We start from the raw sequence: 13,748 nt of genomic DNA on the forward strand, positions 1-13,748 counted from the left end.
AGGGCAATATCAGTAGCACAGAAGATTATTTAATAAAGATTCATAAATATATGTCAATTAAACAGACATATTTGTAGGTGAAGTAAGGGTAACCTCGAACAGACCTCTGCATATAATCATGCTGTAATGGAAGCAGTAAACTAGAGTAATTAATATCTTACGCGCTAGTGTCGTTAGATAATCTTTACTCAACTGTATCATCTTAAAAAATATYTTTTCTCTTAAGATGAGAATTTTCTAAAAATCTACTGAAGACCGTCTCTAGACCATTTTTTTTATCATGTTGAAGTACTTAGAAGTAGTCATCAGGTAAAGTTATGTTGCCTCTTCACAAGCTTATTTTGTGTGGTTTTCTAACTTTAAAATCTAACTTTAAAATCTAAATAAGTAATGTAAAAGCAGAAAAGTAGTGTGGTATTAGAAAACACACAGTAGATCCAAATGCAGAACTACATTTTTCAGTATGTGAGAGGCAATATCTGCCGTTACGCAAGCCCATTTTAGGCCTCCACTGTAGAAGAGACCTGATTCTTTCAAGTGCTGGGTTAGTGCTGAGACCACAGGTGTGCAGTTCTGTTAAAGACATAGGCAAAGTCGTGCCTGAAGTTGAACATCACTTTAGCTGTTACGCAGGACAGGGTTTCTGTGCCCCTTCCAAGGCAGATCCTCTTCTGCGCTTCTTTAACAACAGACACAAATTCATTGAGAAATGAGAGTAAAAACGGTATTCCGTAATGAAGCTATGCAAGCATTTGTTTGTGTTCTCCTAGAATAGGCCACATAGAAGTGTAAAATAAAGGAAGTGTATATCAAGAGCTGTATTATGAAGGTTGTTTCCACAGATTTTCAGTATTGCCACATGTTTGTACGGCTGTTTTAGAGTCAGCCATGTGAAATTTGAAATCTAGAGAAAACGTAAGCTACAAGTTCAAATAAAAATAAAGCATATATTGAAGTGCAGTCAGATGTCATTGACTATTCATGCATCATACACTTAAATATTTAAATGGCTCATTGCCAGGATGCAAAGTGTTATCCATTTGTTTCAGTGAAGATGTTGATCCAGTAAAGTAAGTCCAGGTATTGCTGGCAGAATCTGAATATTGCCCGTACTAATAGTTAGCAGTTTACCCCAATAAGTAGTTCAAGCATGTTACTCAATGAAAAAAGGTGACTGTTAAGACAAGCATATCTTTCTATAAATCTTTTCCCATTCAAGTCTGAATGAGCTCTGAAATCAACTTTTTCCAAACCTGACATGCAACTCTGCAGTGAAATGTTTCCTTCTCTCTGTGATTCTGCTTGTACAATTCCTGTATTTCTTTCTTTTTTGTCTGCAAATCAAATTTACGATTGTGCATGTAATAAAAAAAGAATGAAGAAGTTATTGTGATCAAAACGTTATTTGCCTTAAAAATCCTCTGATATTCACAAGCAATTTGGCAAGCAAACTCTTCACAAAGCGTTAAGAACTGCATTAGTAGAAAAAACATATAGTGGAGATTTGTGAGAATCAAGAATTGCAGGTTTGGCAGGATCTATGCATTTACTCTGTATGATGCTAGATGCATTTGTATCTGTCACACAGAATACCTCATGCATTCTTCTATAAACCTTATAGCACCATGGACTGTGGTGGAATTATTGTACTTTTAATTATATATGAACCTCAGAAAAGAATTTCTCTTTTATGTCCTTCCTGTTCCACAGGCAGACTTGGAGGTATATAGGATTGAGGGTATCAGGTTATTAGTGCGGTCTTTGTTTAATTTACATTTCTTGTAAGACAAAGCAGAAGAACAATTAGTTCTCTGCTTGTATTTGTTCATTGTTGCCGTAAGGAGTTTATATTAGGCCTAAACCTGATTATGTTATTACGTTATCTCATGATATGTATAAAAATCTGGGGCTGAAAATGAAAGTTTTCATTTGCTTGTTACTTTGTACATTTATTTGGCCAGGTTTGACTAGAAGCCAGAGAAAAGAATATAGTGGAAGGTTTTGAGGGTTTTCCAAGGTGAGTAGAACAGAGATTGACATCTCTGTTTTATTTTTTAAAATTGTGCAATGAATGTGTCGGATTTTTGTGTGTGTTACTTTTCAAAGCAAATATATTAGTATTGCATCCTCTAAACCCTAGTAGATAATTCAGAGCTGAGAGATAATCTGCAATAAGAAACAACTATGGGCACGTACATATTGGGGGGGGGGATATGGACAAGTATATTGGAAAAAGAAAAATATTTTAAGGAAATAATATTTCAAATCTGACTCCCAACAAACAAAGTATAAAAATGCTCAGTTTAGTTCAGCCCTGTTGTCCTGGAATCATAGAAAGTGAGAAAATGAGCCGTTAGATAGCTTTCTTCTGTTTATATTATAATCTTTGTCTCTGGATTCTGTTTAGGTATTTTTTTTTTTTACTAGTTAATTTTAATATCTTATTAGTGCTCTGTTTTATAGGTATAAGGTACAATGCCCCTGAAGAGAGATTCCTATATTACAGATGGGCTCCCTGCAAAATATTCTGTGTAGGAATAATTTTTTTCCTTTAAACATAGGAGGAAGTTCTTTCTTTGATCTTCTCTTGACTCTTAATTCCTTTGTTTTTGATCCTGAGCTACATGTGATTTGTTTTTTTCCCAGTACTACCAGGAATACATTCTCAGAGCTCTCCTTTCAGAAATAAGGGAAAGAAGATTTTCAGGCTATTACCTTGACTTTCTAGGGGACAAAACAAGCAAAGTCTAGGCATAAGTTCAGCAAAAAATGTTGGCTGGCATTAGGAGTACCCTAGTGTGTGTAAGTTAGAAATCTAGGAAAGATTATCCTTGTTCAGATTGCATTGCCTTTGCRCACCACTTTACATATGCTAACCTCTCCTTCTACAAGATTCTCTCATGTATATGCATGTTCATTAAGGCATTCAAGCACATACCTAAAAGTATGATTTAAAAACAGTTTTGTAAAAAATGTACAAAAAATTGGGGTATTCTCTTTTTTTGATAAATKCTTGGTGGTAGGTAGTGCAGTCTTTGGTAACCATATGGTTCTTTATAGCAGGTATCTTCACAGCGCTGCCTTTGGGGAACGCTGCTGAGCTTGGATGTGAACAATGTTCACGTTCTGCTCTAATAATGTAAAGTAGAAGTAAGAATCCAAGCTCTCTTTAATTTACTGTGACCAATAGATAGAAAGCGTATGAAGCCATCACACCTGCTTTTCAAATTCTGTGTGAAACTCCTGTGTATCCTTAGTTAGCAAGTGGAGAGACATACGCTCTTAAAAGCTATTATTTAGTAATTTTTAAATCAACACTTACATAAATATAACAGATTTTGTGTGTGTGAGCAGCATTTTTAGCAGCAGAAAGAAAATTCTGGCAAAATTCAAGTAAATAGTCAGGTGCAGTACTCACATCGCTCACGTACAGATGCAGCGAGTTTAAGTGATTCCACTTACCCAGTGCTTTCTATTGTGTAAATTAAACTCTCTCTGAAGTCTTTATCTCCTTTACTCTCTGAGATGCATGTGTGGCACAGTGGCAGGACAGTTGCTGGTTGGGATGTGATGGTCAGGATCTGTGCTGTCCATTGGTCACTCAGGACTGCTCGTACTGCTCCTTATACTGCTCCATTTTCAGAATTACCATGTCTCGTCAAGTCCCTAGTTGATTTTTCTTCAGCTGATCCCACATAAAATGTAACCTGTCATGGTATTTTGGGCATAGTTATCAGCAGCTTACGTGTAACTTGGTGCTCCCCTTCGTGATCCTCACCCATTCCCTGACAGCAGCCTGCTGTGGTCCGTGGAGCGTCTGCGTTAGGCACCGCTTCAAACTCAGACTTTGGAAGGATTCCAACCACTGCTAGTTTTGCATTCCTCGAGACGGCCTTCTTCAGGGAAACGGGGTGGAAAACGTGGCCATGCTTTGGTCAGTCTCTTCAGATGCAGAGAAATAATGCACTTTTACAAGCTGCTGAGACGTTTGGAGGCAAACATACTGATTTCCAGGCAAAGATGGAAAGTACTTGCACAGCTCTAATTCTCTCACGGAAAAACCTCCAAGAGCACCACAAGCTTATAGCTGACCATAACAGCTTAGTGGTGCTATTCCAAGGGAAGTATAGGCAACAGTGGAAAAGTCGGAATGTGTTAGTATATGTTAGCTTACTGTTCATTTTTGGATCACCTACACGGATACTTTTATAGGCTTCCCCAAAGTGGCGTGCCACTTGCCCTCTCAAATTGACTCCTGCTTTCCAGCTTGTTTCTCCATCTGTGCACATTGCCCCTCTGAGCTGTTGGAACTATGGAGGATGTTGATAAAGGACATTTAGGTAGTGTTTATTTAGGTTATTCTCTACAGTTTCAAATTTTGCTTGATTCTACTTGATAATTCTCCTGTTGAGCCTCATTTGCTGTCAGTGTAACTGATGTCTGTGTGGCAGCATATCAGGTGCTTCACAGAAACGGAGGTAGCTGTAACTGTCACGGTGCTTTTCCCTTCCTTTAATCTAACCCTAATCATCATCATGTGCTGACCTTACTATTACTTTCCCTTGGAGACAGTAAAAGATATTTTGCTATTTAATTTTAATTTCCTTTCCAGGAGCTAACCCAGTTTACTTTGTGATATTTTCTAATTCTCATTCCATTCCAAGTCTTTTGACTTCCATGACCTACCTTCATTTCCTTATCAGTCTTTTTTTTTTCTTCCTTTCTGTTTGACTTTCTGTTTTAACATGTATTTTTTGTCAAACAGGTAGTCTTGGAGCTGTGGCTTGAAAATTTTCCCCCTTCTATGCAAAATATTCCAGGTAGTTTTGTATCTCGGTCTTAGAGAAATTCTAATCCTCCTTCCTGCTCAAGACCTTAAGCTCTTCCCTCCATTTGACTTCATTTAGTAGCCCTCCTAACTTTTTTAAATTAAGCCAAATTTTAAAATAACATCAGTATTTTCATTTTTGAAGTAAATTTTATTAATAGAGCTTGAAGTTTTGCTAAAAATATATTTTTCTCCCTTTCCCTAGCTCTTTTGTTTTTTTCTCTAGAAGAGATTTTAAAAAAAGAATTAAAAAATGCATACTCCTGGAAACTAGTCCTCCTTGCCCTGAAGGCTGCTAAAATTATCACAATTATTCAAGCAGCTTTAACTGTTGACAGAAGTTTTTGTTTGATTTATATAGCAACTGTATTTCATTTAAAAACTACTAAAAATATAACCATTTTAGAGACCATCTGCTTTAAATGACAGTGCAGACATGGGCTAAATATTTTATCTTCTTCTCTGCTTTGTTCCTTATTGCTCTTAATGCTGGTTGCATGACAAACCCAATATTCTAGGTTAAAAGGTTATTTTTTCTGGAATGCTTTTCTAGTTGTGTCCAACCCGTGTGCACACAGTCATTTCCAACAAGTGTTCATCCATCACTTATTTGCTAGCTTTTCTCTTTGGGGATCAGARGGGGAACATCATAGGCACAGCATTGGTTTTGTGTGCAAATGCCATGTGGAGGCTGCAAGTTCATTGCAGCATATGTCTGGGCCTTTGATTAAGGGACCTGAAGTTGGTAGATGTAAGTCTAGCTTTGAACGCTGCCTGGGGATAAGTGATGTGTTTCACGTGCGGAAGAACCATATCTGGTTTTGGAAATGTCTAAGTAATTCCAGAAGAGGTCCCTTTTAAGAGGCTCCATTTATGAGCTGCAGATCTGATAGCAGAATTGGGGACTGAGGAAAGAATCAGATGGTTTTATTTGTAACCTAGATGCGGAGAAGAGCACCGCTCGTCTTGGCCACTGCTCATTGAGCAGGCAGGCATACCTTTCAGTACTGCAGAGTCATCTTAAGATCACTCTGTAGCATGGAGCTTTTATACAGAAAAGCGAACATGCTGTGTCAGCTTCTCCAGATCTTACCTGTTGTAGGAGGAGACTTGTGGGTAGCTTTTTGTCTGCTACTTTGTTGCCCCTTCTGTCCTGGATATCAGGACAAAGGAAGAAGCTGAGCTGGTTATCAGGCTCCATGGTGTACTATTGCATGTAATAATGGGATTTTTTTGCCACTTAATAGGCATATTATGGAGGGGGAAATTTCCTTTAGGAGAGAATTTGATGATAAAAGTTCTGACACTTTGAAGTATAGTTATTTAGTTAAAAGCAATTACTTTGAGCTGCTACAACTCACTGTCTTGTCATATAAGTTGTTTTCTTCTGGTATTTTGGATCCTCTCCAAAATACTAATGCTCATACTTGGAATCTAGTATTGAAAATGAGAACAAATCGGAAGTGAAGCTGGGATAATCAATTTCCCCTCAGTGTGTGTTTTTTTAAATTACTTTTATTTTAGAAAATATTTTCTGGAACGCTTATTTGTTTCTTTGAGAACTATGTTATATATGAAGCAGGTCTAACATACAATTGAAGAACCTGTTAACATATACTGCTACCTAGGTATCCTAACTAAGAAAGTAAGTTGAGAGAAAGCTGGCACACCACATAACATTGGTTCTGTCACTCGCCTGTATAAACCTATGGCAGGTTTATGGGTTTGTACTAGTCATTCTTAAATAGAAGTAAGTGATCAATCAAATAACTACTTACTTCCAGCTGTGAGCAGAGTCAGAGTATGCCTATATACTTGGAAGTGTAGTATTTGCCATCATGTTCATCTTTAGTTCTAAGATCTCACAAAATAAAACAAAATTAAGGGTTAGATATTGCCTTGTGTAAGTCAGTACTCTAAAGGTAATGGAGAGGAACCATCTTTTACCAGCAAAGTATTTCATGCTCAGCCTGTAGCCCACAGTGGTGCCTGGATCCTTCCACATACCACATCAGTTTGCGTGTGGGTGGTGGAGGCTGCTCAGGTCTGCCAGCACTTTGAAGCAGTAGTTCTCRGAGAGGTGCTTGTACACCTCAGAACGGTAGTCCTCTTTATTTCCAGTATGTGCCCTCCTGTGTCATTTCTCTGAGCTGCTTACATCCGGATCATGTAGTCAATAGCTATTGCCCTTATCCTATACTTGAAACTGCTTCTAACATCTTGTCAGCTGCSTGGTGTCCCAGTTTGCCTCTATGAGCTTGTCAAAGCTCCTAGACTTCCCTGACACCTTTTACAATGTTGTGCTGCATTTTCTAAACATATATTCAATATTAGRATCTTCCTGAAGCTATGCAGGAGGTCTCCATTAGGAGCTTGTCAGCAGTCTATATTGTCGAGAATTCAGCCAGTGGAATAGCTGATGTGTGATTTGTTATCACACCTTTGTGTTTTCTTTGTAATAAACAATGTGAAATTTAATATTCATGAGCTAACATCTGCTTTGTCAGAACAGAAACAGCAGATGAAATTCTGCATGTATTTTTTTACATTTCATATTCTGGATCTTTATAAAGATACAACCAGAATGATAACTCTCAATCTGGCAAAGATCCTGTATGAGAAAAGAACAGACAATACCCCTGTTCCATAATAGTTTGTTATTCTTATAAAATAAGGCTTGTTTCAATGAAATGGCTTGGAGAACTGTTGTATTAAATGTGCAAAATGATTGATTTTACTTTACTTTTACCCTTAGACATAGAGCAGAAAAAATTACCTGAAGTGACAAATTAATTTAAAACACAATTGTAGTAGCTGCAGAATATATGCTGAGGCTTAGTCAGTACTCTGGGGTTCAGTTTTCATGTGATGCTGGAGTGTTTCATGACTGTAAGATTAAATGAAAGTCCAGACACTGAGTCTTTGTATTTGCCTAGTTGCTTTAAATTGAGCAATGTTTAAAAGTAATCAGGTGTATAATTGTGTAGCATACAATTGTAAAATCACATAATTGTATAATTTTATAATTAGTTTGCATTTAGTGTGCCCCATATCTGGAAATAATATACCAAAATACAAAACAGGCAATCATTTTCTCTGTAAGATAGCAGTTTTTATAAAATAAAGATTGCAGTAATTAAAAAGGGCTCTTCTACAAACTGTAGCATTTCATAGCAAACAGTTTTGGGATTTTGATCCTAGCACTCCAAATTTTAATATTAATAGAGATAGTGTAATCATATTGGCATTTTTCTTCTTTCTTTCCTTTTATTAGTATTTCATATAGCCTTTTCTTATCTAGAGGACTTCAACACTTAGAGACTTAATTCTATAGCATTTTTCACTCCAAATATGCTTCCTATAACACTCTCTCAGAGAAGTACAGTTTATAAAGGAAAATTAGCTATATAATTGATTGAATGTTGTCTTTGAATGTAATAGAAATCTGAAGTTTTATTACTTAGACAATTTTTTCTTCGTTGTTGGTCAAACTGTTGCCACATTTATCCACTAACAGCAGAATTTTTACTGAATCTTTCTTGTTTGTTTTTGCACAGAGAGTTTGGATGGCGAGATCCAGAGCTTCCCGAAGTTATACAGATGTTACAGCATCAGTTCCCCTCAGTACAGTCCAATGCTGCAGCTTACTTGCAACACCTCTGTTTTGGAGACAATAAAATAAAAGCAGAGGTAAGATTTGTAAACACTGTGTTTTCAACTGTGATGTTGTATGTGAATTTTCATCACTTATTATTTAAATGTACTTGMAAAAGAGTTACAAGTCTGGACCAAGTTTACTCAAGCTTTCAATTAAGTCATTCATTACCATCAGAGAAGGTACAAATTGTATAAAACATTATTGCTACTCATTTGGATGACTTGTTTGGATTGAATATTTCTGGTTGATTGCATACCACTGGGTCCATAGTTGTTCAGAGTAACTAGTAGTATAATCTTGACCTTTTCCATGAGAAATCCAAACAAAAAAAAAAAACTCAAAAAAGAAGATTGGAAACCAAATACAAATGTAGGAAAAGAAAATTAAGCAGAATAACACTGAATTAATGCCTACTTYCATGTATAATTGCATGAATAAAGATTAATTTCACTGGGTTTGCAGCTTGAGCTGTGATCTGTGATCCTGAAAATCTGTGCAGATTGTATCTAAAATGTAATTCAAAGATGTAATACAGACTTTGTTCTCTGCTTGTAGTTGATCTCTACCTCATGCTTGGTTGTTCCCTTTGGTTAATGGGACCAGTTCAGCTTTTGACACAAGTTAAAACAGAGAATGGTGTTCTGAGGGATCTGACAAACATACAGGAGTCAATTAAAATTAGAGGAATGAGCATGTTACCATCCCCAGCTGCTTCCCCTGCCCTTCTTCTGGATATCACTAATTGGGGATGTGTGGTGTGCACATAAATCTGTGCCTGAACTGGCATTCTTGGCCTGGTCTGTGAAGGTAAACTGAGTTCAGGATTTGCTATTGGGTGTATGTGTCAGGACTACAAAATACTGCTGGCTCGCTGCTGCTTCATGAGTTCTCACACTTGGTGCATTCCAAACCAGGGAGCGATCCAGCTAGGATWTTTTCATACTGAAGAAATTCACAAGTGAGTAAATATTTGATCTGTTGGCACTGACAGAACTACACTGAAGAACTGCAYTTGGTGCAAGTGTCTACCCCAAACATCTTAGAGATTAAAAAAGAATATATGAATGTTAAAATAAAGAGTTTTTTTGTTCCAAAAAATGTCTCCACTACAGATGTTGCTGAAAGTTTTAACTACATGCTATCCCCATACTCTTTGTCTCTCCTCCTTTCTCCATAAGGTAATCTCTTACTAAAAAAACATTTGAATAATCTCTGAAAAAAATGGTGAAATGGTTGGAACAATTATTTTGTACAGTCTGTGCTTCCCCTCATTGAGCCCTTAGGTAGCTATCACATTTCAGGGAGAAGGTTGTTTGATTTTTGCTGCCAACCATGTAGGGAGAAATCCCTTAGAAGCCTTGTTGTTGTTGATCTGATCCAGCCCACTAGGATGTGATTCAACAACCTTTTTAAGTTGCATGGTCTGCCATCTGAACTTGATCACTCTTTTCTTCCAGTTTATCTTCGGAACAGTTATTAAGTTGCCTTACTCTTAGGAGGCTTCAGTGAGATCTGTATAAAATTTCTCCTCATGTTATTTGGTAGGATCAAGACCTTTCTATTCCTTTGCAGTAGAATACAGTTAACTAAAATAAAAATAGGAAATAACAGCTCTGACTATATGCATTTATAAGATCTCTGGCACCTTTTATGGTTTTAGTGTTAAGTTTTGCTCTTTTAAAACATTTTAATCTTTGTGGCTGATGTGAAAAACTACCTCTTGAAAAATGACACTRTCCTTCCCCATTATGAACAAAAAGTGGAAATATTAACTCTATAGAAGACAACTATGAGAAAGAAATTCTGTCAAACGTGTTTTAGACTAGGGAGAAGAGAGAATTTTTTTCCTCTAATCTTGATTATTTTCCTTATGTTAGATGTGATTTGTAAAATGCTTATTGATTTGAGGTTTACTTCTGAATTTGATGATGACACTCTAAATGTCTTATTATGCCTTCATAAATGTAAAAGCCCTGATTGTTCGTTTGTAGAAGAATTCTCTCAGTTCCATGAGATGTGCAGATGCCCTTCTCTAACTTAAAGGAATTTCAAACAAGCAGGATAACTGTTTATGTGTAGGTGCCCTAGGCTGACTGCAAAGGTGTCAGAAGCCATTTACTTTTTCACAAAAAACTTACGGAGTGAATTAAGCATGGAATTTTCATTTTTCCTTCCCAGCTGTGAGCTTGTTAGTGCTGCGACATGTAACTACGATAAACAGTGACAGTTGATAAAGATGGTGGTGTTAGCACTGGAAGATGCTGCTGCTTCTGTTCTGYTCAGAACAGTTCAGTGCTGGTCTTGTTTTATTTAAAAGTGTGATTGTAATTGCTGCTTTCACCCAAAAGCTTTCCTCAAATGCCATTTCTGAGTCTCCTTAGGTATTGCTGGCTGCAAGACGGTGGCCACTGCATCCTTTGTCTGTGGCATTTCAGATTCTCTACTTTTATCCCCTGTGCTTGGGGCGTAGGTGGTTCAACAGACATTTGGATGGAGTTGATGACATTTAATTATTTGTGCTAACATTTGATAAGTTAATTTTTCTTCTTCTGTTGAGCAGTGGCCAATCCTAACTGAAGGCCTCACATATGTGGAAGGTAGCAAAGGGAGGCAGAAGACCAAAGATTATAAAAATTGTGAGGCAGCCCATTTTAGATATATATTATAATATTGAAATTCTAAATCTCAAAATACTTTAGAGATTTTTAATATAAATTATTGAGTTCATTGATAACAGAGGAATGCAATTAAAAGGCAAAAGGAAAGGAGAAAAGGTGTTTGATATTTGAAGACAAGTGAAAAGTTTGAGATGGAAGAGCACAAGAAGGCTCATTCAGATGGCATTTGCCCCTTAGAAGCAGACTACTCTACCAACAATGATGAGACTGTGTGCAGAGGTAGTTCTGGATGCAAAAAAAAGAGAACAGATGGGGGTATAGGAACATTTCTTTAAAAGAGACCATTCTGTTAAGCACAGGATTCATTCTTCTAAAGCAATTTCTTTTCCTATAAAGACAGCTTACTCCTTTCTATGAGATCACCATATAAAAGGATTGAATTGTGCAGTTTCAGATGCCAACACCATTTTGCTGTCATGCAAAATGTCAGCCTGCCATCAGCTTCAAAGGTGTAACAGGTCACTAAGGGTTTTGACACCAGTGACTCCTTTCTGTAAGCTGGGAAATTAATTTTAGCCATTAAAGCTGTGGCACTTGAAGTTCTCATCTCAAGAAAATTGTACAGAGATGCCAAATAAAAAGAAAGTAACTACTGAACTGTCTTGTCTGTTGCCTTTTCATGCATCCTTAATAAGCCCTGCTGGATGGCACAACTTCCTCTTCATCTTGGAAAACAACCCTATATATTCACTTGACACAATCTTAGAAGAAAAGTATTATTCCAGACTTTATTGTGTGGCAATGCAATACTAAAAATAGATCAATTACTTAGTGATGTTTCTGCATCTTCGTTAGTGAATTCTTTGGGATGTGTTCAGAACACTGTCACCATGCTATCTATGTTCTTTCATATGTCAGGCGGCAGGCATAGATTGTACTATGCTTTTGCTTAGCTTCATTGCTATTATGTTAATGTTACTGTTGACTGTTATTTCTGAGGATATGTTGATTATGCATTTCTCTTATCCTCTATTCTGTTAAGTATGTGATAGGCTATTTGGTTGAGAGGAATATTAAATATGAAGAATATAAGAAAAAAATCTCATTATGTCATATAAGCTATTGTCAGCATCTTCCAGGATGTATACTTTTTTTCACTTCCATCATTCACATGATGCCAGTGCTTGTTGTGCWGTAGTAACTTTGATGTCATCTAGAATGCTGCTAGGTCTCTGATGGGCAGGGGTATGTGCATGCCTTTTTCTAAAAGGACTTTGGCCCAAAGAATACATATACTTAGTATGAGGTRATGAACACCTTGTCATCCTTGAGGGATATCTTTATTTTTGCTTCTACAGTGTTCTACAAGGTTCTCGTTTCCTTAAGGAAAACARCATATCTTTTTTTTTAATGCGGTTTAAAAAGAATCACAGTTCTGCCTTCCACTTCCCATAGCTTGCTTTTTCTCTCTTTCTTCTTCCTCTAAAATCTGTCAGTTAAAGGCTGGAATTTGGATTGTCTAGGGATGATGCTGTGGAGTTTCTATTCAAGACATTATGTATACTCCTTTAATCTTTGCATACAAGATCATACAGACTTGGTGTTTAATTTAAATGAAAGAAGCCTCTCATAGGTGATACTGAAAAAGTATGTAAAAATTGCAGATACACTCCAAAATATTTGTTGCGAGCGCAGTTAGTATACATAATAGTATATTTTTAGATGATGTCATTGTCATATGTTGTTATAACATTTAATTCTAAGTTACTATATAAATGACTTTTTTAATGCTTTTCACTTGTCTTCTGCAAATTGTCTTAGTTTATGTTACTGAAGTGAATTTTTCAACAAGACATTCCATTTCTTGCACCTTTTCATGCAAGAATACCATTTTACGTTTGAAGAAAATTAGCAAGTTACAACAATGTATACAACAAATGTTAAGCTTGTTGTTTCTCAATTACATGAGTCACTTGAAAAGGCTTTCTTTTTTTGCTCTTTTACTTTGAAGAAGCTAGTATTCCTTTTATACTAGTGAGAGAGTAGTGTGCATTTTTTTAATTTGTGTACAATCCATGACCCAGACCTGTAAGCCTGGATATAGGTAGAATTAGGGAAGCAGTAAAATCCATGACATGGTCCTCTGTGAGGGCCCCAGGTCACCACAGCTTTCTGTGTGCTGAGGCTGCACAAGGCTGAGAAGTTTGGATACATGTCTAATGCCCATGCACAACCATCAGCAGGATCACTCAGTCTTCACACATTCTTCAGAGGTCTCAGCTGTTTTTAAAAATAACTTTATTTTTTAGTTCTTATTCCTTTATATTCAGTGCCCTTATCATGCCTGTAATGAATTTTATATTTTAGTATTTTTATTGTTCCTGTGAAGAATGTCACTTTACCTGGTGTTCCCTTCTCAGGAATTGCTTATCTTTTTAACTTTATTTTTGCAATGAAGCTTTGAAATTGGAGGTGTCTAAAGGCTATATTTCAGCCAAAAGGGGCTAAACTTTTACAGTATCTGTGATGTATTGCGTATACTTTACATGAGTTACAATTGCAAAGTGTGAAACAAATGAGCTGTAATCATTAAATGAGATTGGCTCAATTGGTGATACAACAATAATAATGATGATGATGATGA

General features: G+C 36.6%; 1 protein-coding gene across 3 annotated transcripts in view; it reads left to right on the forward strand.

Moving 5' to 3' along the window:
* CTNND2 (catenin delta 2) overlaps positions 1-13,748 on the forward strand; it is a 655,980-nt gene that overhangs the window by 473,767 nt on the left and 168,465 nt on the right. For all 3 annotated transcript variants that reach the window (XM_085302090.1, XM_085302091.1, XM_085302092.1), the window contains one exon: positions 8,386-8,518. In XM_085302090.1, the coding sequence (XP_085158216.1) occupies positions 8,386-8,518 (133 nt within the window). The remainder of the gene's footprint in view (positions 1-8,385; positions 8,519-13,748) is intronic.

Source organism: Rhea americana, unplaced genomic scaffold (assembly GCF_003343005.1).
Source record: "Rhea americana isolate MKP2758 unplaced genomic scaffold, rheAme1 scaffold_185, whole genome shotgun sequence".
In the NCBI taxonomy this organism is placed as follows: Eukaryota; Metazoa; Chordata; class Aves; order Rheiformes; family Rheidae; genus Rhea; species Rhea americana.